The 24174-nt window shown below is 44.9% G+C and overlaps 2 protein-coding genes across 55 annotated transcripts; both read right to left on the reverse strand.

The window, feature by feature from the left end:
• Positions 1–2982: 2982 nt before the first annotated feature.
• On the reverse strand, positions 2983–10839 carry LOC116174165 (collagen alpha-1(I) chain-like). 50 transcript variants are annotated; one of them, XM_031491985.1, is made up of 73 exons: positions 10777–10839; positions 10635–10727; positions 10478–10585; positions 10373–10429; positions 10253–10315; positions 10160–10204; positions 10067–10111; positions 9974–10018; positions 9881–9925; positions 9788–9832; positions 9695–9739; positions 9602–9646; positions 9509–9553; positions 9416–9460; positions 9323–9367; positions 9230–9274; positions 9137–9181; positions 9044–9088; positions 8951–8995; positions 8858–8902; positions 8765–8809; positions 8672–8716; positions 8579–8623; positions 8486–8530; positions 8393–8437; positions 8300–8344; positions 8207–8251; positions 8114–8158; positions 8021–8065; positions 7925–7972; positions 7763–7867; positions 7660–7713; positions 7475–7555; positions 7407–7430; positions 7272–7355; positions 7170–7223; positions 7074–7118; positions 6984–7022; positions 6882–6935; positions 6789–6833; positions 6702–6737; positions 6616–6657; positions 6533–6571; positions 6413–6484; positions 6317–6364; positions 6240–6266; positions 6139–6192; positions 6036–6089; positions 5934–5987; positions 5828–5881; positions 5733–5780; positions 5622–5684; positions 5532–5573; positions 5433–5483; positions 5322–5378; positions 5219–5272; positions 5120–5173; positions 5018–5071; positions 4917–4967; positions 4806–4868; positions 4715–4756; positions 4613–4666; positions 4506–4562; positions 4341–4457; positions 4188–4292; positions 4089–4142; positions 3912–4040; positions 3777–3863; positions 3693–3731; positions 3450–3643; positions 3257–3400; positions 3168–3209; positions 2983–3117 (listed from the first exon to the last, which is right to left on the reverse strand). In XM_031491985.1, exons 1-73 carry the CDS (start codon positions 10829–10831, stop codon positions 3064–3066), a joined length of 4224 nt encoding a protein of 1407 aa, XP_031347845.1. In that variant the 5' UTR covers positions 10832–10839; the 3' UTR covers positions 2983–3063. The 50 variants fall into 50 exon arrangements, with proteins under 50 accessions (XP_031347845.1, XP_031347844.1, XP_031347847.1 ...); XM_031491984.1 differs by having other exon boundaries at positions 5322–5384; XM_031491987.1 differs by lacking the exon at positions 9509–9553 and having other exon boundaries at positions 5322–5384.
• A 4163-nt stretch (positions 10840–15002) lies between these two features.
• Positions 15003–18622, reverse strand: LOC116175087 (keratin, type II cytoskeletal 1-like). Of its 5 annotated transcripts, none has more exons than XM_031493161.1 (23): positions 18503–18622; positions 18125–18453; positions 18025–18069; positions 17927–17971; positions 17733–17873; positions 17594–17680; positions 17496–17549; positions 17268–17441; positions 17167–17214; positions 16865–16918; positions 16789–16812; positions 16691–16744; positions 16615–16638; positions 16516–16569; positions 16440–16463; positions 16345–16395; positions 16266–16289; positions 16168–16221; positions 15943–16116; positions 15840–15887; positions 15418–15471; positions 15193–15366; positions 15003–15140 (listed from the first exon to the last, which is right to left on the reverse strand). In XM_031493161.1, the coding sequence occupies exons 1-23, from the start codon at positions 18558–18560 to the stop codon at positions 15087–15089; spliced, it is 1848 nt and encodes a 615-aa protein (XP_031349021.1). In that variant the 5' UTR covers positions 18561–18622; the 3' UTR covers positions 15003–15086. The 5 variants fall into 5 exon arrangements, with proteins under 5 accessions (XP_031349021.1, XP_031349020.1, XP_031349023.1 ...); XM_031493160.1 differs by having other exon boundaries at positions 16342–16395; XM_031493163.1 differs by lacking the exons at positions 16615–16638; positions 16691–16744 and having other exon boundaries at positions 16342–16395.
• Between the last annotated feature and the right edge of the window lie 5552 nt (positions 18623–24174).

Here is a 24174-nt window from a genome sequence, read left to right on the forward strand (position 1 = left end):
GATTCGTGAGAAACCTGAAGGCTTTGAGCATCTTGCGGTCCTTGAGCCAGTTAACGTTCTAGAGATGGTCGAAATTTTTGAGGTCTAGGAGGTTCTTGGGATTTATGGAGTTCCAAAACGTACTCGCGCTATTGTATAGATCTGCACTTGAAGCTCGACCTTCAACCATTGAAATTTATGAAGCTCTTCAAACGCATGTTGTCCTACAAAGTTATGAAGCTGTTGTGGACACTGAAGTTATTGAGAATATATTGGGCCCTAGAGATCTTGAGACGCTTGAGCCTTTTGAAGTTATTACAGCTTTTCTAAGTTTTTCTCGAAGCTCATGAGGCCCTTGAAGCTCTTGAATGAACCTTTTGACGTTATTCAAACTAGATGCTCTTAGTTTTGAGAAATGTGCTTTCGAAACTTTAAAGGTTCATGAATCTGTTGAAGTTCCTGAACCTTTGAAGCTCTTGGGTATTTCTGAAAAATTGTTTAGATCTTAAGGCTCTTGAGACTTTTGAAGTTTTTGAAACGTATTTGCGCTACTGTGGACGTAGATCTCTTGTACTTGAAGCTCGTGAAGCTTATGTGAAACACCCTGCGCCTTTAACCCCCCTGAAGCTCGTGTTGACCTGGAAAGTTTTTAAACTGTAAGGACAATGAAGTGTTTTGGGATCTTAAAGGACTTGGGCATTTTGAATATCTTTAAGTCTTGAAGGTATGACAGGTTTTAAGCTTTTCAGACTTTTAATTTCTGGTAGCTCCTGGATCTTTTGGTATTAATTGATTTTGCAGGTTTTGAAGCCCCTGAATGTGTTGAAGCTCTTGGTTTTTCACCTCTCACCCCCCCTCCGGGGGGTGGTAGGGCGACCCGCGACTTCTCGTCTCGTAGATCTCGTCGAGATCTACAATCGCGCAATTGTACGTTTTGCTCTAACTCTAACGGTTCGGCCTGTGGAAGGCGTTAAAGTTGGAAAATGCGAAAAACCACCTTTTCGCGCCATTTCCAAATTCGAATTTTCCCCGGAATGCTACCCCCGCACGATTACGCTCCTCCCCGTCCCCCGCGATCTCCCGAAAACCGCATGGGGAAATTCGGTAACGTTTTCGTTACGAATTTTTTTCTAAAATTTTCGATTTTTTCGCTTCTTATGGCAGCTACCCCGTAGGTTGCCCCGAGAATTTTCTTAACCTCGCCGAAAGTTGCGCCAACTATCACTACCTACCTTAGCCGGCGGCTCGATTCCCTAACTCGAACCGTATGGAAACGGCGAATTTTTATCGGCGTCCGTTTACTCGATTTATATTTTTAATTTCTTTAAAAACGAACCGATTTTGATGAAAATTTTATCGGACCTTTTTGAGACGATTTCGGATCGATTCTGAGAGTTTGGGACCTGGGAAATTCTCCTGAGCGGCTGGGGAACATCGTCGTCGAGGTGCGCGGAGGGGGGTGAGAGGTGAAAAACCGGAGATTTTGAATAGCGCGTTCCGGCGAAGAGATTCGAGGTCGGAATCGGCATCGGTATCGAACCTGCGGGCAAGTTTTCTCTTTCTTTTTCCGTTTAACGCGAGGAGGTAACTCGGACGACGGCGCCGTGGTAAATTTTCTCCCGAAAAAACCTGTCATACCTTCAAGACTTAAAGATATTCAAAAGGCCCAAGTCCTTTAAGATCCAAACACACTTCATTGTCCTTACAGTTTAAAAACTTTCCAGGTCAACACGAGCTTCAGGGGGGCTAAAGACGCAAGGTGTTTCACATGAGCTTCGCGAGCTTCAAGTGCAAGAGATCTACGTCCACAGTAGAGCAAATACGTTCCAAAAACTTCAAAAGTCCCAAGAACCTAAAAATCTGGAAACATTTTCAGAAATACCCAAGAGCTTCAAAGGTTCAGGAACTTCAACAGCTTCATGAACCTTTAGAGTTTCGAAAGCACAATTTTCAAAACTAAGAGCATCTAGTTTCAATAACGTCAAAAGGTTCATTCAAGAGCTCCAACACATTCAGGGGCTTCAAAACCTACAAAAAACTGCAAAATCAATTAATAACGTTTTTCCCTTTTTACCAAAAATCGACTACACCAAAATTTCTCGGGAAAACACATTTTCTTATTAATTTTGGGGAGTAGAAGCCAAAACAATTCGTACTTTTTCGATTAGGCTTCTCAATCAAGGCTTATCTAACCCTTAACAATCAATGCAGCTTGACTGCAGGGCCGGACTGGCCCAGGCCGCTAGGCCGCCCGAGCGGCCGGGGCCCTCATGGAACCGCGAAGGATAAATTAATTGATAATTTTGCCAATACGTCATTGGAACACAGCGCCTTCTCCTTTAGTGTAATGTTCAATACTGTTCAGCAAGTTGTTTGAAATACACTTAAAAAAATCTGCAAAACCCTTCCTTTTTCGGGGGGGGGGGGGCGCATGAGTTTGGGAGCCTTGTGGTCATGGAGCGCCCGGGGCCCTTACCCACCCAGTCCGGTCCTGAGCTTGAGGACCTCTTGATCGTTTTCAAGCTCATAAAACTCTTGAAGATTTTAAGCTTTCGAGCTCTTGAATCTCCTTATGCTCTTGAAGCTCTTCAAAGTATAAGCCTTTTTGAAACATTTGAAAATCGCGTCTCTTAGGGGTGTCGATGTCAATGTCGTTCCTGCGCTCTTGATGTAATGGAAGATACCTCCTCGCGAATTCTATACCCTTGATACCAGCTCTTTATCAATCAACCAAATAGAACAGGTCTGTACTGTGCTCCTGATACAATCTATTATTCCTCACGACTTAAATACAACGCTTTGGGCAATGTTTCAACTCTGGGTAAAGAGCAGGCGCTTAGAACATGGAATATAAATACGCATTTGGCCATACGCTCCTGACTTTTTGAAGACGAATACATCCTGAATGAACCTGGTATATCTTATAATGCTAAGCACTCTCCTGTGCTCCTGTCAGATACTTCCTGAGGGTTTCTATCAAAAGGAAGCAGGAAGACAATAAAATCATGACGTAAGCATACTTTTATTGCCGAGGTTACACTTTGTTTCGAGTTTGTACAATCACCGACGTACGTCGCTTCTTAATCAGATAACAATCAACGTATTTACCTTTTCAGGACCGTTGTCAATAACAGCAAACTGTAACAGATCAATTTTAGCCAATCAACTACGAGTCATGGATTACTCACGTAGTCGACCGTCTTTCCAATCAACCGAAGGAGATGATGTTTCTAAGAAAACTTTGGTTGGTTTGGTTTAGCTAAGTGCAGTCGCTTACCTGCTGCTCGAGGTCCAAGCCTTTCAGATCTTCGTAGAGCTTTTGTTCGCCTTCCCTGTCCAAGGAGGTGATGAATTTGAGAACTGTCATCTGGGTGGCTTTGTCGCAGGGGAACAACTTATCCAGATCGACCGTCAACTCGTCCTGAAAACAATTTAGCGGTTGAGGAAGCGGAAGAAGGCTTCGCGTTCACCTTCTGGTCGTCTTCAGTTTCGCCTGCCGGCACGAGTGGCATAGGGAACGTTTGGCCGATTCCCCACGTGGACGGTACCATTGCGAAGATTGTCGATTGCGGCCTCCAACCCAAAGGGACCATGCCTCCGAGGGCCGGAGGAAGTTTTGCGTGAGAATTCAAGTAGAGGATGGCACCCGGAGATACTGGATCGGCTATTTTTTCAAGTGTAAGCGAAGTGTTCAAATAATAGGGGATTCTTACCGGGGAAAGCTGGACGAGTGAGCGCTCCAGGGAAGCCACCTGTAAGCAAAATGGGATTAAACGACCTAGTTGGAGAGGATTTACCTTGGAAAGCTGGACGCGTAAGCCCAATGTGATCGTTATAGGTAGGTGAGGTAGAGGTCGGTTTATCAGAGCCCTCCTTGACTTCAGCTGCGGATGAAATGCGTTTGGATCGTCGAATCGACTGGAGGAACTTACCGTGGTTCTCCTTAGGTGATTCGATGGGAGGAGCAAATCGTGGAGCGACAACGGCCTTATTGAAGGTTCCAAATGAATGAAAACCATGAGGAGCAAATCCTGGATCGATTAGTCCTCCAGCGAAGCCACCTGTAAGACAAATGGGGTTAGATGACCAACTTGACTCGAAACCTTTACCGTGGGAAGCTGGGCCGGAAAATCCTGGATCGAGTAATCCTCCGGCGAAACCACCTGTGAGTAGAATTGGATTAAACGATCAAGTTAGGGAAGCTTTACCTTGGAAGGCTGGACGCGTAAGCCCTGCCGGTCCATTGTGTTCGTTATGGGTGGCTGGGGTTGAAGTCGGTTTATCAGAGGATGAGCTCTCCTCCTTGCCTTCAGCTGCGGGTGAAATGCGTTTGGATCGTTGATTCGGCTGGAGAAACTTACCGTGTTTTTCTTTAGGCGACTCTCTGGGAGCGACAATCGCTTTATTGAGTGTGCCTCCAAAGGAGTGGAAACCAGGAGGTGCAAAACCTGGATCGATTAATCCTCCAGCGAATCCGCCTGTAAACGAAATGAGATTAAATGAGCAACTTAAGTTGAAACTTTTACCGTGGAAATGAGCAGGACCGGAAAATCCTGGATCGATTAATCCTCCGGCGAAGCCACCTGTAAAGGAAATCGGGTTAAATGACCCACTCAATTCGAATAAGCTTTACCGTGGGAAGCTGGGCCAGAAAATCCTGGGTCGATTAGTCCCCCGGCGAAGCCACCTGTAAACGAAAAAGGATTATATGGCCAACTCAATTCGAGAGCTTTACCGTGGGAAAATCCTGGGTCGACTAATCCTCCTGCGAATCCACCTGCAAAGGAAACATGAGGAGAGGAATTTCACACCAAGAGAAAACGTACCATGATCGCTATGAGGAGCAGGTTTCGTTTTATCAGATTTAGAACTGGTTTCGGGCCCTTCAACTGTAAGTGAAATTTGCAGGGTTTAATAATTCCACTGGAAGAACTTACCGTGTTCGCCTTTGTGCGACTTTGGCTCTACTACTCCTCCATTGGCACCAGCTGTAAGCAAAAAGAGGGATTAGATAACCCACTTTCGTCGAAACCTTTACCGTGAGAAGCTGGCCCGGAAAATCCTGGATCGATTAATCCTCCAGCGAAGCCACCTGTAAATGAAATGGGATTAAATGGCCAACTCAATTCGAAGGCTTTACCGTGGGCAGCTGGGCCGGAAAATCCTGGATCGATTAATCCTCCGGCGAAACCACCTGTAAATGAAATGAGATTAAATGGCCCACTTGATCCGAATTTACCGTGGGCAGCTGGGCCGGAAAATCCTGGATCGATTAATCCCCCAGCGAATCCACCTGCAAAGGAAACGTAGAGAGGGAAATTTCACTCCAAGAGAAAACGTACCATGATCGCTATGAGGAGCAGGTTTTGTTTTATCAGATTTAGAACTGGTTTCGGGCTCTTCAACTATAAGTGCAATTTGCACGGTTTAATGATTCCACTGGAAGAACTTACCGTGTTCGCTTTTATGCGACTTTGGCTCCACTGCCCCTCCATTGACACCAACTGTAAGCAAAAGGAAATTAGAAGACGAATTTTGGTGGAAACCTTCACCTGGGAACGCTGGACGAGTAAACCCTGGATCGATTAATTTTCCTGCAAAAGAAACGGTACTAGAGGAATTTGAAGGTTCACAAAGCATACCATGGTCGTTGTGCTGCGCAGGTTTCGTTTTATGAGATTCCGGACTGGTTTCTGTCACCTCAACTGTAAGTGAAACCTGAAGGGTTTTGTGATTCAACTAGAGGAACTTACCGTGCTCGTCCTTATGTGTCTTTGGCTCTACTAGTGCATTAACGCCATCTGTAAGCAAAAGGTGTTACATGACCCAACATAACCGAAACCTGTACCTCGGAAGGCTGGACGAGCAAAACCTGGATCGATTAATCCACCAGCGAAGCCACCTTTAAGCAAAAAGGGGGTTAGTGGGTGACCACTTTGTTTCAAAACCTTTACCTTGGAAAGCTGGACGAGAAAAACCTGGATCGATTAATCCTCCGGCGAATCCACCTGTATTGGACACAGAACTATATAACCAACTTGTTTGGTAACGTTTACCTTGGAAAGCCGGACGTGAGAATCCTGGATCGATTAACCCTCCAGCGAAACCACCTGTAAGCAACACGAGATTAGGTGACCAATTTTGTTGAAAAACCTCTACCTTCAAAAGCTGGTCGAGAAAATCCTGGATCAATTAATCCTCCAGCGAAACCGCCTGTAAGAGAAAATGTATGGAGAGGAAGCTATCCAGGAGATAATTACCGTGAGGGGCACACTCTTGATCGGCACCTGCAAGTGACACAAATTTACTAATAAACCTGAAGGTTGGAGGAACATACCGTGGTCGTTGTGAATGGAAGGTTTGTCGGCGGGTTTTTTCTCCTCAACTGTAGGTAAAATTGGCTTGGTCTAGTAATCAGACTGGTAAAGCTTACCTTGTTTTTCTTTAGTTGATCCTGGGTGCACCCCGTGTTCCTTAGAGGGTGAACTATGTTCTTCGAGTTCGGCTGTAAGTTAAACGTGTTTGGATCACAGTTTCCACTGGAAGAACTTACCATGTATCACATTAGATACTGGTGCTTCCTTAGTGGCACCTGTAAGGGAAGTTAAGAAAAAATTAAACAGTGGAAGCTCTTACCAAGAGAAAACCATGGGCTGACTACCGCTTTGTTAAAGGCGCCTGCAAGAGAAAGGTAACGAAGTGGTCAATTTGGAAGCTCTTACCGCCAGGGGCAAATCCTGGATCGACCATCGGTCCAACTGAAAACCAAAAGAGGTGAGATCAGCAACGCGAAGATACAAAAATCTCACCTGGGAAAGCCGGACGAGTTAATCCCCATGTCCCATTTAAGCTACCTACGAGGAAAGCGTGAGATGGGAAATCTGAATGTGCGAGAAGCATACCGTAAAAACCATGGGGTGCAAAACCTGGATCGATTAATCCTCCAGCAAAGCCACCTATAAATCAAACCAGATTAGATGGTAACCTCAATTGGATACCCTTACCGTGGAAAGCTGGACGAGTAAGTCCTCCTGGCAATCCACCTGAAAGCGCATCGTGATTAGGTGACCAACTTCCAGTTTCCAAGTTCTTACCAGGATGAGAAAATCCTGGATCGATTAATTCTCCGGGAAAGCCACCTGAAAGCACATCGTAATTTGATGCCCAACTTGAAGTCTCAAAACTCCTACCTGGGAAAGCAGGGCGAGAAAATCCGGGATCGATTAATCCTCCAGCGAAACCACCTGGAAAGAAAGCGCGATGGAAGGAATTTGAGAGCAGGAGAAAATTACCGTGGGAAAATCCTGGATCGACTATGTCTCCATGCGACGCAGGAGTGCCGTCTGTCTCTTTAGGGGGATGTGACTCGGCGTTATCTGTAAGAGAAATGCGACCAGGTTTAGGAGGTGAGTTCTGGAAAACGTTACCGGGAGGGGCGAATCCAGGATCGACTGAAACAAAAATTGGATTAATTGGACATTTTGGAAAAATTTACCTTGGAAAGCTGGACGAGTCAAGCTGTGAACACCGTGGTGATGGTAAAAAATCTCGTCGACCATTGGTCCATTCGCGCCATCTGCAAACGAGGAATGGTTTTGCTATTAATTACCATACCAGGATGAGGAGTATGTTTATCTGTGGCTGCTGGTAACTTCAGCTGATGCGATTGGAGGAACTTACCGTGTCTGTTTTTAGGTGTTGGATAATCGCATTCTTTGTGTGCGGCATCCGTTCCTGCAATCGGAATGTAATCGAGTGTCTAATTCGGCGACTGAAAACTCACCAGGAGTGCCTACGCTTGGTTGCAACTTAAGAGGAGAGGCAAGGTCCAAGCTGCGGAATTGAGGTTCACCAACGGCAGATTCGAAGGATCTTGGAAGAATTTGGGCTATTCCACACGGAACCGCAATTTAGTTGCATGGTCGATTCAAAATTTGGAACTTACCACTAAATGGAGTTGCGACGGGAACGGGGCCTAAAGGTTTGGGAGACACTAAAATCGAAAGTCAGACGCAAAGTTGATTTACAGTCGAGAACTTACCACCAAATGATCCAACTGGCATGGGGCCTAAAGGTTGTGGAGACCCTAAAATCGACAGTCAGTCGCAAAGTTGATTTACAGTCGGGAACTTACCACCAAATACTCCAACGGGCATGGGGCCTAAAAGTTGTGGAGACCCTAAAATCGACAGTCAGACGCAAAGTTGGTTTACAGTAGGGAACTTACCACCAAATGGTCCAGCGGGCATGGGGCCTAAAAGTTGTGGAGACCCTAAAATCCACAGTCAGTTGCAAAGTTGATTTACAATCGGGAACATACCACCAAATGGTCCAGCGGGCATGGGGCCTAAAAGTTTTGGAGACCCTAAAATCGACAGTCAGACGCCAAGTCAATTTACAGTCGGGAACTTACCACCAAATGCTCCAACGGGCATGGGGCCTAAAAGTTGTGGAGACCCTAAAACCGACAGTCGGTTGCAAAGTTGATTTACAGTAGGAAACTTACCACCAAATGGTCCAGCGGGCATGGGGCCTAAAGGTTTTGGAGACCCTAAAATCGACAGTCAGTTGCAAAGTTGGTTTACAGTAGGGAACTTACCACCAAATGGTCCAGCGGGCATGGGGCCTAAAGGTTTTGGAGACCCTAAAATCGACAGTCAGTTGCAAAGTTGGTTTACAGTAGGGAACTTACCACCAAATGGTCCAACGGGCATGGGGCCTAAACGTTGTGGAGACCCTAAAATCCACAGTCAGTTGCAAAGTTGATTTACAATCGGGAACTTACCACCAAATGGTCCAGCGGGCATGGGGCCTAAAAGTTTTGGAGACCCTAAAATCGACAGTCAGACGCCAAGTCAATTTACAGTCGGGAACTTACCACCAAATGCTCCAACGGGCATGGGGCCTAAAAGTTGTGGATACCCTAAAACCGACAGTCGGTTGCAAAGTTGATTTACAGTAGGGAACTTACCACCAAATGGTCCAGCGGGCATGGGGCCTAAAGGTTTTGGAGACCCTAAAATCGACAGTCAGTTGCAAAGTTGGTTTACAGTAGGGAACTTACCACCAAATGGTCCAACGGGCATGGGGCCTAAAAGTTGTGGAGACCCTAAAATCCACAGTCAGTTGCAAAGTTGGTTTACAGTCGGGAACTTACCACCAAATGGTCCAGCGGGCATGGGGCCTAAAGGTTTTGGAGACCCTAAAATCGACAGTCAGTTGCAAAGTTGATTTACAGTCGGGAACTTACCACCAAATACTCCAACGGGCATGGGGCCTAAAAGTTGTGGAGACCCTAAAACCGACAGTGAGTTGCAAAGTTGGTTTACAGTAGGGAACTTACCACCAAATGGTCCAGCGGGCATGGGGCCTAAAGGTTTTGGAGACCCTAAAATCGACAGTCAGTTGCAAAGTTGGTTTACAGTAGGGAACTTACCACCAAATGGTCCAGCGGGCATGGGGCCTAAAGGTTTTGGAGACCCTAAAATCGACAGTCAGTTGCAAAGTTGGTTTACAGTAGGGAACTTACCACCAAATGGTCCAACGGGCATGGGACCTAAAAGTTGTGGAGACCCTAAAATCCACAGTCAGTTGCAAAGTTGATTTACAATCGGGAACTTACCACCAAATGGTCCAGCGGGCATGGGGCCTAAAAGTTTTGGAGACCCTAAAATCGACAGTCAGACGCCAAGTCAATTTACAGTCGGGAACTTACCACCAAATGCTCCAACGGGCATGGGGCCTAAAAGTTGTGGATACCCTAAAACCGACAGTCGGTTGCAAAGTTGATTTACAGTAGGGAACTTACCACCAAATGGTCCAGCGGGCATGGGGCCTAAAGGTTTTGGAGAACCTAAAATCGAAAGTCAGTCGCAAATTTGATTTAAAGTCGGGAACTTACCACCAAATGCTCCAACGGGCATGGGACCTAAAAGTTGTGGAGACCCTAAAATCGACAGTCAGTTGCAAAGTTGATTTACAGTTGCGAACTTACCACCAAATGCTCCAACAGGAAGGGGGCCTAAAGGTTTTGGAGACGCTACAATCGAAAGTCAGTCGCAAAGTTGACTGCCAGTCGGGAACTTACCATTAAATACTGTAACAGGAAGAGGACCTAAAGGTTTTGGAGATCCTAAAATCGAAAGTCAGACGAAAAGTTGATTTACAGTCGGGAACTTACCACCAAATGCTCCAACTGGCATGGGGCCTAAAGGTTTTGGAAACCCTACAACGGAACTTTAGTCACAAAGATGATTCACAGTCGGGAACCTACCACTAAATACGTTAAGTGCGGGTCGAGCAACAGCAGGTCCGAAATTTCTTGGAATCATTTGGGCTATTCCACACGGAAGCGAAATTTAGTTGCACGGTCGATTCAAAATTTGGAACTTACCACTAAATGCAGCCGCTGGGGCTCCAAGAGGAACGGGACCTAGAGGTTTTGCAAAGCCTACAGTCGAACGTTAGTCGCAAAGTTGATTTACAGTCGAGAACTCACCACCAACTGCTCCAATAGGAACTGGGCCTAAAGGTTTTGGAAGTCCAACAAGAAATGTTCCAGCCATGGGAGGGCCGAAAGTTTTTGGAAAACTTTTGGCCAGTCCATCTGTGAGTGAAGTGTAATAGTAATGCTCGATTCTAAATGGAGAACTCACCGCGAAGGATTTCAGCAAATCCATGGTTCAGTTGAGCTCCGGAGGAGAGCGCGACGGGAAAGCCCGGATAGGCGTTCAATCCGGTCACGACATCTGCAAGAAGATCACGTGACTTTCTCCACAAAGCGGCGGTCTTAGTTACCATGAAGCAAAAAAGCTGGAAGGGCGCACAGTAAACTGGCAATAATGAACGCCATGTTGGCGAGCAACAATTATTGTTCCGCTGAAAACGCGGAAGCGTCATTTTTATACTCGCCACCATGACGCCGATAGCATGCCGATTATCGTTATGTAAGTGTGTGAAATTAATTAAATTAATTGATTATTGCAGCCGCCGAAACCAAAATCCTGATTTCGGAATCCGTACTTCCTGAAAACTTGAGCTGATTAAGATCGTTATCGGGAATTGTGTAATTTTTCCAGCTCTTTTCGCCCAAATTGGCCAACTCATGCTTGGTCATTTTTTGATTCGTAGAACTAAAATCGGTTAATGGCGAAGGCTCTCCACGATTTGGATACTCTCCAAGCGACAATTACTTCCATAACTAAGACAGAAGCCTGTCTCCATGCAGTGGAAAACGTGCGCAAACTCCACTTCATCCGCGTTTTTTTTTCCCCCCGATGATCAAGGGCGTATCCTTGCGATCCAATGTTTCTGCACTAAGTATCCAGGAGAAAATTTATCTGAAAGGGATTTCTACATACGTACTCAGATGACCAAAACCCAAAATTTATGGGAATAAAAAATTTAATGTCCAAAACGCTGCAATATTCAAAGGTTCAGTTTAACTCAAAATTTGGACCCCCAGTTTTCCATGTCATACTCTTGTTGAAGTTGAAGGTGGCTTTCCAAGTCTTTTCCAGAGTCTTCTAAACCCATTTTTGAGCCTTTTGAGATCGTTAACCATGAAAGGGAACCAGAAACCGATGGCACTAACAAAAGCTCTATAAAAGGCTTACAGAATCCTTGAAAAGGACTTAAAAATAATCAGTGAACCTTCTAAATGCGCTTTTCATGACATTTTAAAGCTTTCCAGTGAAATTGATGGCCTCTCATAGCTTTCCAAGTCCTTTTAGGAGTGTTCTAGCAAACTGCGCCCTGTAAAGGGGTCCGGTGACGGAGCAGGCTCCTTGAAAGAAGGGACGACCCTAACTCAAAGACCTCGTGGTGGATCAGCTTCTATTCGCAGGAAGAATAGGACTGGCGCACAGAAGGCGATGACCAGGAAGCGCCGGCCCGAGGGCAAAACCTCGGGTCAAGCGGACCCTGCGCCAAATCCCAATGCTGTGTATGGGTCATTGTCTCAGGAAAGCAAGCCGGCGTCAGGGACCAAGCGTCTCAGATCGGAGGGAAGCACTCCAGCCTGAGAAGGAACCTAGGGGTTCTGGAGCGACCAAAGCTGCGGGTGCACCACGAACCTATGGGCAAGCCGCTGCCGCGGGACTCACGGTGGCCATCGTTCCGATATCGCATCCGGACTTGGACATCACTAAGCCTCAGTCGAGGTGCAGTTGTTGACGATATGGAGGGGGGGCTCTTCCTCGGCTGGCAGGGTTCCGATGGAATCGGCAAAGCGCCATTGTGGAAGGACCAGTGGACTTTTGACTGGTTGGAGACGCCCTAAGATGGCGCGTTTCTGAAAGTTCAGAGGGACGTCCCAGAGTAATCAAGGTCATGACTGTGTTATACGAGCTTCCAGATGACACGGCCACCATCTTGAAGAGCCTTCTGGTTTCAACCTATGGAGGATATTATTCCGAAGGGAGGGGCCTCCTCGCATTTGGTGTATGAGGCATTCTATATCGGGCACACGCCGGGGTCTCGCGTGCTACGGGAGAGGGCTCCACCGGAGCAGCGGGACCCACTGTCGTTGCGACGGAGGATTGGTTATCGACCTCGAAGGGACGCCCGAATTACTACCTGCGCCCTCAAAGACCGAGGAAGGTGTCAACGAGCTTTTGGCTCGTTCGGAGGTTCTTGGATCCGACCCCCGGTCGGCTAGAGCCGTCTGCATCTCTAGGGAAGGGCGGGGGGATCTAATACATCAGTGATGGACGAGGTAACGTTCTTACAGAGCAGTAACGAGGCGGCCTATTTAATAGGCCATCAGCCAGACTTATACCTCATACAAGAACCTTGGGTTTACAGGGGAGGCGTAAAAAGTTTGGGCCTGGTGGAGGACTACCTTTATTATAAGACGGACAGACAAGACAATCGAGTCTTATCATCTAATGGCTGTTTTCTGTCTCAGGGATCTCGTAGCTCTAGAACTTCGACTGAAAGCTGGCAGAAGATGGACCAATCCACTTGGTGGTCTGCTTAGCCTATCTCCCCTACGACTTGGAAGAGGCCCCACCTACCAGCGAGCTGGTTAAGTTGATAGAGTACCGTCAAAATGGTGGGCGCCCTCTTGTGGTTGGTTGTGATGCAAACGCACACAATGACTGCGGGAACAAGCTAGGGCCTGGCAAGAGCGATGCAGGGAGCACCGAGAGAGCGTCGGAAAATATGCTGTAAAGCTCGTGGTCCATGCCGGTGTCCCACACAAGGGACTCTTGCGTGTGGATTTGGGTTGGGGTTCTTCTCGGGGGTCGTTAGTCTGCTGCGTGGAGAGGATGTAGTCCGGCGGTCACGGTGTAGAGGTAGAGGGTGTATTCAGCGAAGAAATGTTCCTCTGGGATATTGAAAAGAAGGCACAGGAAATAGGAGCTGCTGAGCCCGTGTGGTGGTCTGGGTGGTGGAGACTTTTGCTTTGGGCAGTCCTCCCTGGAGTGTTCTGTGGCCTTGCAGAACCAACAGCGTTTCTTCTTTAGCTCGTGCGAGGCTTCAAGGACCTTCGTGGTCACCGGGAGGTTGCCGTCTTTGATCTTTCGAAGCTCGCGACGGAGTTCCTCAAAAGTGTTGAATCATCGGTGTGTATATATATATATATATATATATATATATATATATATATGTATAAAGTTCAAAGGGCTGTAACTTTTGATCTAGTAGTCCAATCTTGGAACTGTTTGAAATTATGTATTCTACGGGCCAAATTCTATAAGAAAATGTTTTTTTCCAGTCGATCTCAGACAATTTTTTTTTCCGGCCTCAAAAAAAGGCAGTGTTTTACCTTCCTTTTTTACCAAAAATCGACTGCTCCAAAATTTCTCGGGAAAACACTTTTTCCCACTTATTTTGGTGCGTAGAATCCAAAACGATTCGTACTTTTTCGATCAGACCTCTCAATCAAAAGTTATGGACTAAATACAAATTTCGACAATATTATATACAGTGAGTTTTTTTTTTAATGCGAACATAGGAGTTGCATGCAATGTAATTTCCCTATGTTCGATTTAAAAAAAAACACATCAACCTATTGAGTAGTTCAAATGAGTAGTAGATACAATTGACAGCTGTCACATTTTTAAAAATACCGCCGTCCAATTTAATTACGAAATCGGTTAGGTTATTGCTTAGAATGTCAAGGAGGACACTTCGAACATTTATTGTAATTGTTTTCGTTATTTACTTTCTTATTTTCTTCATTTATGTATTGAATAGATCAAATTAGTACAATACCAGGTGCACACGACCTACAAATAATTGAAGGTTGGTTCATAATGAGTTGTGGTGTCAGTGCGTGGCCTGTGAAAGTTATCGTAGGTTTAAGGAAATGTATCCTAGTTGCTATGACCATGGCTTCTTTAAAAAATCTTACCTAAAGACTATAGAATTGCTGTTCATAGTCACACAAGTTGCACGATTTGGGAATGTGAACCGCGCACATCTCATAGATTGATGTGTTTTTTTAAAAATCGAACATAGGGAAATTACATTGCATGCAAACTCCTATGTTCGCATTTAAAAAAAACTCACTGTATATAAAATCTCGTCCTCTATTCGAGATAGGATATCCCGTTTATTCGGTTTACGGAACCTTTTATAAGCTTATTTCCCAATGAGTGTGAAATAAACGCCTTTAGTTGAGGCTCTGGGGACCGTTTTTAATGGATTAAGTATCATTAACTGTACTTAGAGGTCCTTAAATTTCGTAAATGCTTTAAAAGCTCTTCAGCACTTCTTAAAAACCTTCAAAAGATCTTATAAACCTGTTAAAGTCTCTAACAGCCAATAGAAAGCAGCTGTACCATTAGACATGGTCGGAGGAGAAACATTTTGGGGACTTAATGAGTCTGTTTCTCAAAATCAATTTTTAATGCATTTAATAATTTTAAGTCTCAAAATGGCTCCACATTATCGAATTGTTTGGATGCGGTTTGGATTAGGCCATGCACCAGTTGGTGCAGAACAGAGTTTTATATTAAAAACTGAGGAATAAAGAAGTGGGGGAGAGGGGATAATGTGGAGAAATAAAAAAATCATTAACAAATGCCAAAACATATTATTGTTACAATATATAATTCACCCTTAAAAAGTCACCTACACCCTTAGAAAATGTGGGGTTATTACATATTAGTGATCTTGATTGGCACGCCATTGATCGTGATCGTGATGATTCCCTAGAAAAACGGAAAATTACGAAAATGAACGAAGTGCGATTCGATAACTTACAGGAGTGTGGCTCAACTCGATCAGTTGCCTGAAAATTTGGATCTGAGAGTTGATATCCAACTGACCGATGTTGGAGTAGATCAAATTTTGGGTTTCTTGGTCCAAGCCGTTGAGGAAGACTTGAATTTGAGATTGCATCTCTGGGTCCGCGGGGAAGAGCTTATGAAGGTTGATCTGTGTAAGGAAGCGTGTTAATTTTGAAGCCGTAGGAGTTGAGTTACTTACGATGTTGGCAGTAACGTGGCCGCCACCGCCGCCATTCATCGAAATGTGCCCACTCTACCAAAGGAATTCGCGTTTAAAAAAGTACAGGATTCTATATTAAAGATGAGGAGTGAAGAGGTGGGGGAGGAAAGCTCAGTACACATTACAGACTAACATTTTCAAGCTTCTTCCCCGATTAGATGGTGTGGATCAGACTAGGATCTCAATAAGGGTCATTACAGCTACAAGTAACTTACATTATCGATCTTGATTGGCACGCCGTTGATGGTACAGGGTTCTATATTAAAGATGAGGAGTGAAGAGGTGGGGGAGGAAAGCTCAGTACACATTACAGACTAACATTTTCAAGCTTCTTCCCCGATTAGATGGTGTGGATCAGACTAGGATCTCAATAAGGGTCATTACAGCTACAAGTAACTTACATTATCGATCTTGATTGGCACGCCGTTGATGGTAATCGTGATGATTCCCTAGAAAAGGGGATAGATAATACGAAGATGAGCGACACGCGATCCAGAAACTTACGGGAGTATGGCTCAACTCGATCAATTGCCTGAAAATTTGGATCTGAGTGTTCATATCCAACTGGCCAAGGTTGGAGAAGATCAAGTTTTGGGTTTGTTGGTCCAGGCCGTTGAGGAAGACTTGGATTTCGGATTGCATTTGGGGTTCCGTAGGGAAGAGCTTTTGAAGGTTGATCTGTAGAGGTTCACTTGTTAGTTTCGAGGTCAAAAAAGCTCAGGTACTTACGATGTTGGTGGTACCGTGGTTGCCACCTCCACCAATGATCGAAATTTCTGGCTTCTACCAAAGGAATTAGCGTCTGGGAAACTTGCCGACTTACTCACCTGGCCGCCATTGGGACCGCTCGGCTGCAAAAGGTACACCTGTTAGTATTGAGGCCATAAAGGTGTAGGTACTTACGACGTAGCCACCACCATTGTTTCCACCTCCACCAATGATGGAAATTTCTGGCTTCTACCAAAGGAATTAGCGTCTCGAAAACAAGTCTACTTACTCACCTGACCGCCGTTGGGACCGAATGGCTGCAAAAGGTACGCCTGTTAGTATTAAGGCCATAAAGGTTTAGGTACTTACGATGTATCCGCCACCATTGTTCCCACCTCCACCAATGATCGAAATTTCTGGCTTCTACTAAAGGAATTAGCGTTTTGGGAGACTTGCCGACTTACTCACCTGGCCACCGTTGGGACCGCTCGGCTGCAAAAAAACCTCCTGTTAGTTTTGGGGCCATAAAGGGTTTGGTACTTACGACGTAGCCACCACCATTGTTCCCACCTCCACCAATGATCGAAATTTCTGGCTTCTACCAAAGAAATTAGCGTTTTGGAAACCTGCCGACCTACTCACCTTGCCGCCGTTGGGACCGCTCGGCTGCAAAAGGTACGCCTGTTAGTTCCGACGTCAAAAAAGTTCAGGTACTTACGATGCTGGGGGTACCGGGCCTGCCACCTCCACCAACCACCGAAATTTGTGGCTTCTACCAAAGGAATTAGCGTTTCAAAAAGTATACACTGTGAAAAAGTTAGGATTGTAGAGGTAAGGGGGGAGGGGGCGGAATAAAAAAACTCAGTAACAAATGCCAAGACATATTATTATTACAAACTAACATGATGCTTCCGCGCTTCTTCACCCTTAAAAAGTTACACCCTTAGATGATGTGGATCACGCTAGGATCCTAATAAGGGTTATTACAGTATAACGCCCCTAACTCTACAAGTAACTTACGTTATTGATCGTGATTGGCACGCCGTTGATGGTGATCGTGATGGCTCCCTAGAAAAGACGGACAAATACAAAGATGGACCGGGCGCGGTTCAAAATCTTACGGGAGTTTGGCTCAATTCGATCAATTGCCTGAAGACTTGGATCTGGGTGTTGATATCCAGCTGGCCAAGGTTGGAGAGTATCAAGCTTCTGGTTTGCTGGTCAAGGCCGTTGAGGAAGACCTGAATTTCGGATTGCAATTGAGGTTCCGTGGGGAAGAGCTTTTGAATGTTGATCTGTGGAAGAGTGCGCGTGTTAGCTTTGAAGTCGAAAAAAGTTTGGGTACTTACGATGTTGGTGCTTCCTTGGTTGCCACCTCCGCCATTGATCACAACCTGTCCGCCCTAACAAAGGAATCAGCGTTTCGGGAACAAGCCGGTTTACTCACCTGGCCGCTGTTGGCACCGCTCAGCTGCAGAAGGTACTCAATCTGCGCGTCTGGTTTCAGATTTGCAAGGCTAACGGAGATCTTTTTCTGGACATAAAAATCGGATTACAGTCGGCCGTTTGGCTCGCCGTCGCTTTACCTGCTCGTCTTGCGACAGACCGTCGAGGTAAATTTGGATTTGGGCCTGCGTCTTCGGATTGCCTGGGAATAGTGAGGCTAGATCGAATTGTACCTTGTTCGATGGCGCACTTCCGCCGTTAACCAGCACGGAGATGTCCAGCTACAATTGCATTAATCAGGTGAGGAGGTTTGAAGCGTTTGGCTGGTACTTACACCGGAACCTCTGAGTAAATCTTTGAAGATCGCGAGGATGTTGTCCTGAAATATTGTTAAAGAAGCCTTCGAGAGGTCTTGGAGGTGTCAATACTCACTCGTGTGCTGACGTCGGTACCTTGAAGGTATACGAAGATGTCTTTCTGTTGATTAAGGTTTGTTAGAGATCTAGAGGGGTTCCTTGACAGTTTCACGTACCATTATGCTCGGTTGTTGCTTGAAGATGGAGATAATAAGGTTGATTGCTTCCGATCTGCTTTGTGTGTTGATGTTGGCAAACATGGGGAATTTGCTCAGGAATCCTATGAACGCGCTGAAGAAATTCTTTGATTGTCCACCATCACCATGTCCACCACCACCATGATGGCCATGTCCTCCATGATGATGTCCTCCACCACCATGATGGCCATGTCCTCCGAAGCCACCATGATGATGTCCACCGCCGTGGTGTCCACCGCCATGGCGACCACCGCCACGGTGTCCACCACCGTGACGTCCACCGCCACCGAAATGCCCGTTTACTCCATCTGCAAAAGGTGCCTTGCAAAGAGCTCACAAGACATCGGACGGACTCACCGTAAAACGACGCAAGCGTAAGAATCACGCAGAACGAAATCGTCGTCGAAGCCCTCATGCTGCTCTCTGCGGTGTGGAGCTAACCCTTTCAGGTATTTATATGGCCTCCGCCGATTTTCTTAAATGAAAGGAGAGCAGGTGCAGAATGCGATAAGAATTTGAGAAACAAAAGAATACAATCATAAAAAATGCTTCAATAAAGAGACTTCGGTTTCGATATCGCCCCAAGTAGGAGATTAGGACTCTGATATCCGGTGTTGCAGGACCACTTCCTGGTGCTGAAAACAATAAGCTGCGAGACGTATTGCTAAAATCGAACTTACTCCGTACATAAAACTAGGTCAACGTATATGGTTCAAATTTGGTTAAAAATAACCATGGAAGACATTGCTCCAGTAAACGCCAACCACAGTATCTCAATACAAATTAATCGCACCATAACTCAAATCATTTAAACCAAGCCAAAAGGCAGGACATCCTCCTCCTGCCAATTTTTGAATTCCCTCCATTTCTATTATCCAAAGTTGCCGTGTACTTTTAAATTCTATAGATTTTCTTGTGCTTCTTCTTTCTCCCCTTCTCTTCCTCTTTACCCCTCACTCCCGGCTACACACACCCCTCAAAATTCTCTTGAAATCCTCTTGAAGTCTCCACGACATTTATTTGTAATTCTTTAACCTGAGATCCTCTCGAAATTCTCCCTTCTAAAAATTCTCTTTTTTGATTTTAATGAAGTTCTCTTGGAATGTTCATAAAATTCTCTCAAAAAAATCAAATTCGCTTAATTTTTACTGAAGCTCAGTTACTTTGGAACTCATCTCAGATTTCTTTAAATCCATTCTTCATTCTGTAAAATCTCTCTAAAAATTCTAGTACGGCTCTCGGGGGGTCCTCTTGCAATTCCCTTGAAGTCTTCGTAACATTTTCTTTATATTATCTTAAAATTTTATTGATTTAACTTTTCTTAAGAAGGTATTTACGTATTGTAGCGAATATTCTAGAAATTTAGAGCGACATCGGGGCGCCATCAGGTCGCCATCAAGTCGATGAAGGATTAGACAATGGTAATAATAATAAGCAATGAAGGTGGATGTGTCTCATGTTCTGAACTTCGAAATATTGCCGAAGATCCCTTACCGATATTCTTCCCTTAAAAATTTGCAATCCCTTCAGAAATTTATTTATTATTTGATTGTTAGATCTCACTTTCCTCTTGAGTAACTAGGTCTTTCTGAAATGTAAAATTTTTCGTGTAGATCTGGTCGGTTTAACAGTAATTTACGGTGAAATTTCGAATTCTTTGGATATAGTAAAGCATTTCTTCTGATGTTGTCTCTTAAAATTTCCTTTAATATCAAAATTGTTATGACGTTTTTTACAATTCTGTTGAAACTCTTACAGTTCTCTCCAAACCCCCTCAGAACCTTTTTAAAAAATGTTATCTAGTTCAACTAGAATTTGGTAATTACTTCTCTCGATCTTCCCCTTTTTAAGTGCTCTTGAAATTCTAGGAATACTCGTCCCTCCTTTTCCTGGCACCAGGTAACACTTTTCCCCACAAAAGTTTAAGGTCTCAGGACTATGGTACTCTTTAAGAAAGGATCATCAGATTGCTTTCACCTAAAACCATCGTGTTCTGGGGGATTACTCCACCCTTTCCCAACCAAAACCTTTCGCCCGTTTGGGGAAATTGAATAACCCCCTCCCCCTCCCCAACAAAGAAGGTTTAATAATCTCCAACAAAAATAAATAAAGCGCGGCACGGTTTTAGAGCGACACAGCAGAAATGGGCTCTATAGTATCCTGTTTCTTCGCGATGACCTTCTGAAAACGACCATGAAACCATCGTATGCTGGGGAGTATTCCAAACCCCCCCAGACCCCCCGGGTAACACCTTTTCCCACAAGACTTTTAGCCCTCAGGAGTCGCATTTTACTTTTTAGGAAAGGACCATCAGATTATTTTCTCCTAAGAAGTGTTGTGGAATACAAAGAGAGGGGTATGGGGTGGGGAGGTATGGAATACCTACCAGAAAAGGAAGGTTTGATAATCTCCAAAAAAGTAAGTTAAAAGCGGAAGGGCTTTAAATCCACACATCAAGAAAGGGCTCTTTAGTACCTTGTTCCCTCCTCAAAACTTTTTGGTGACGGTCATAAACCATATCGTGTGCTGGAGGGTATTCCGCACCCCCCAAACCCCCCGGTAACACCGTTACCCGCAACACTTTTAGCCCTAAGGACTCGTAGAATATTTTTTAGGAAAAGACTATCACATTGTTTTCTCCTAAGAGGTATTATAAATATTGTTTGAGGGTATGGAATACCCCCAGCAAAGGAAGACTTGATCATTTCATAAAAATTAAGGGCATCCCTCCCTCTGTAACACCCGTCCCCACAAAACTTCGAGCCCTAAGTACTCGCATGTTACTGTTTCAGAATGGACCATCAGATTGCTTTGTCTTAAGGAGTGCTTGTCGAGAACATAGCACCGGGGGATCTGGAGGGAATGGAGTGCCTTCCCCAGCAAAGGAAGATTTGACATTCTTCGAAAATTTAGGTTACAAGCGGTAGGGTTATAAAGAGACAGCAAAAAGACCTCAATAGTATCTTGTTCGCTCGTGAAGGATATGGAACCGGTAATAAAGCCATCGTGTGTGTGTGGGGGGGGGGGGGGGTATTTAATTCATCACCAGGCGGATTGACACCCCCCCCCCCCCGCCTCTAAACGACCGTAAAGTCGCACGTTACACGTTACTTTTTCGGAAAGGACCATCCCATTGTTTTCCCACAAAAAGTGTTGTAGAATATAAAGCAGAAGGGGGAGGGGAGGGGTATTGAATACCTACCAGAAATGCAATCTCCGAAACTTTAAGTTAAAGTCTGAGAGAGGTTGTAACGCGACACAGCAAAAAAGGAATCAATACTATCCTGTTCCTACGTGATGATTTTCTGGAAACGGTAGTGAAGCTATCATGTGGGGGGGGGGGGGTTCCTTACCACTCAGACCCCTCGGTAACACCTTTCCACGCAAAACTTTTAAACCTCAGGACTCGCATGTTACTTTTCGGGGACCATTAGATTGTTGTACTCCCAAGACGTGTCGTGGAAAACAGCACCGGGGGGTATGGGATACCCCCATCAAAGAAATATGTGGTGAACTCCGAAAACAAATAAGTTAAAGGCGGTCAGAGTTTTAAAACGACACACCAAAAAGGGACTCGTTAGTACCCTGTGTCCCCGTTATGACTTTCTGAATACGGGCATATAACCATCGTGTATTCCATACCCCCCAGACCCCCCGGTTACACCTTTTCCCACAAAACTTTTCGTCCTTAGGGCTCACATGATCATCACATTATTTTTTCTTAAATGGTGTAGAGGGCACCGAGGGGTTTGGGGGAGGAAGAGTTGGTAATTTCCGAAAAATTAGGTTAACAGCGGCAAGGTTTTAAAGTGACACAGCAAAAATGGGCTCGTTTCTTCGTGACGATTTCCTAATACCCCCAAACCCTCCAGTGCTATGTCCTCATAATACCTCTGGGGAGGAAATAATCTAATGAGTCCTTCCTAAACAGTCAGATGTGAGTCGTGAGGGCTAAAAGTTTTGGGAAAATTGCTAATCACCAAAACTTTGCCAGCGTTAAAGCGACACAGGAAAAATGGACTCGATAGTATCTTGTTTCTTCGTGAGGACCTGCTGAAATCGGTCATAGAACCATGGTGTGCTGGGGGAGGGGGGGGGGATTCCATATCCCTCAGACCCCACAAAACTTTTCGCTCTCAGGGCTCACATGTTCCTTTTTATGAAAGATTATTACATTGTTTTCTCCTAAAGGGTGTTTTGAAGAAACATAACCATGGAGTCTGGGGGGTACGAAGCGCCCCTATCAAAGGAAGATTGGATAATCTTAAATTTTAGTAAATAATTTTAAATCGACACAGCAAAAGTGGGCTCGATATTATCCTGTTCCTCCGTGATGACTTTCGTGCCTGGGGTATTCAATACCCCCCAGACCCGGTAATACCTTTCCCCACAAAACTTTTAGCCCCACATGTCACTTTTTAGGAGAGGATCATCACATCCTTTCCCAAGAAGTATTGCAGAGAACATAGCACGGGGGCGGTCTGGGCAGTATGGAATCCCCCCCCCCCCTGAAAAAGACGGTTGGATGACAATTTCCCAAAAATTAAATCTCGATGGCAGGTAACACTTTCACCTATAAAACTTTTAGCCCTTTAGCACCTGGGGGGGGGGGGATACTCCACAGCAAAAGAAGATTTTATTATTATTTCCGAAAAATTAAGTTAAAAACGGAGATCTCGATAGAATCAATGGTGTGCTGCTGGGGGAGGAGTGTGTTAGAAAACCTTTTACAAATTAAAAGGTCATCAAAGTTTCTGGACCTTGTAGGACCTTGCGCACCACAGAAGATCTTTCACGCCATTTTGAGAGCCTTGAAGATTTCTAAAGGTCTGTCATAGTCTTTAAGGGCCATGAAAAATCACGAACCGACTAGGCTAGATCTCTGTAACGATTTATTTTCTTAATTACAAGTATTGTTATTGTTCAAGGTATATTTTGTTGAATGATCCTCGTAGCAGTCGTGACCTTCGAATAGATCATGACTCCGTCCATTGTTGAATTTTAATTGCCGCAATTCTTAGTGTAAAGCGATTGAATTCTGATTTGGGGATGCCTCAATGTTTCGTGGACGGAATTTCGCCCTGAGCGCTGCATTTTTTTTTCTGGCTAATCGTAAGTATCCGCCATTTTTTTTCTTTAGATTGGCTGATATTTCATATATAATTTTCCATCGACGATTGTTGCACGTTCATTTATAATTAGCTCTCTTATTAGAGGTTATGTTCATTTTTGGGTTATCAACGCAGAGGGTTACCTGTGATTTTCTTTTAGGGTTCTTAATTTTAGTTCGAATTTAATTTGCAGTTTTAATTGCAAATCTCAGTATAATACCGGATACGTTTTACATACGCATGTAGATAACCTTGAAGAGTTCACCATTGGTGCAGGAGTGCCAACACCTTTTCTGATAGGGGTCGCCATTTACTGAAACTGGATCACTGGGTCATGCAGCAGATTTGATAACAAGATTCCATCCACAACCAAGAAACAACGTCCGGCTTCTGAGGCTATAGGGGCTCTATGCAGATGCCTAATTCGGATTTGCAAGGTTTTGTCGATAGCCAAGGTGAGGGATTTCGAGTGCCTGAACTTTGCTAGTTGTTTCAAACTTTCGTTTTAATGTTTCAAGGGACTACGAGGTTCTTCTTCCTTTTAAGGGTGGAGGATCGTTTGGAAGAATGCCCAAGAAGGTAAGGTATGCCACCACAAACCCATGGTAATGAACGACGTCACCTGGTGCACGAGAGGAGTAAATTCACAGAAAATCCGGAGAAATATTACAGTGTTATCTAAACGGTCAGAGTCGGTTTAACTTGGAGGTACCAGTGACAGTGCACCTCCTGAGGAACGAAGGGTTCCACTCCCTTGACCGAATAGGTCATCGCAAGTCTAAAACAAAGTTGATTAACGGAAGTGGTCCGTAAAAGCACGATATCCCCGTAATCATCCTTCCTTAACGCGTGATTGCAGTAACGAGGCGATTGGAGCGTATTTTTCTTCGCCTTATCTTCAGAAACTCCAATTAGCCC

This window comes from Photinus pyralis, unplaced genomic scaffold, assembly GCF_008802855.1.
Source record: "Photinus pyralis isolate 1611_PpyrPB1 unplaced genomic scaffold, Ppyr1.3 Ppyr1.4_LG6, whole genome shotgun sequence".
NCBI classification, from domain to species: domain Eukaryota; kingdom Metazoa; phylum Arthropoda; class Insecta; order Coleoptera; family Lampyridae; genus Photinus; species Photinus pyralis.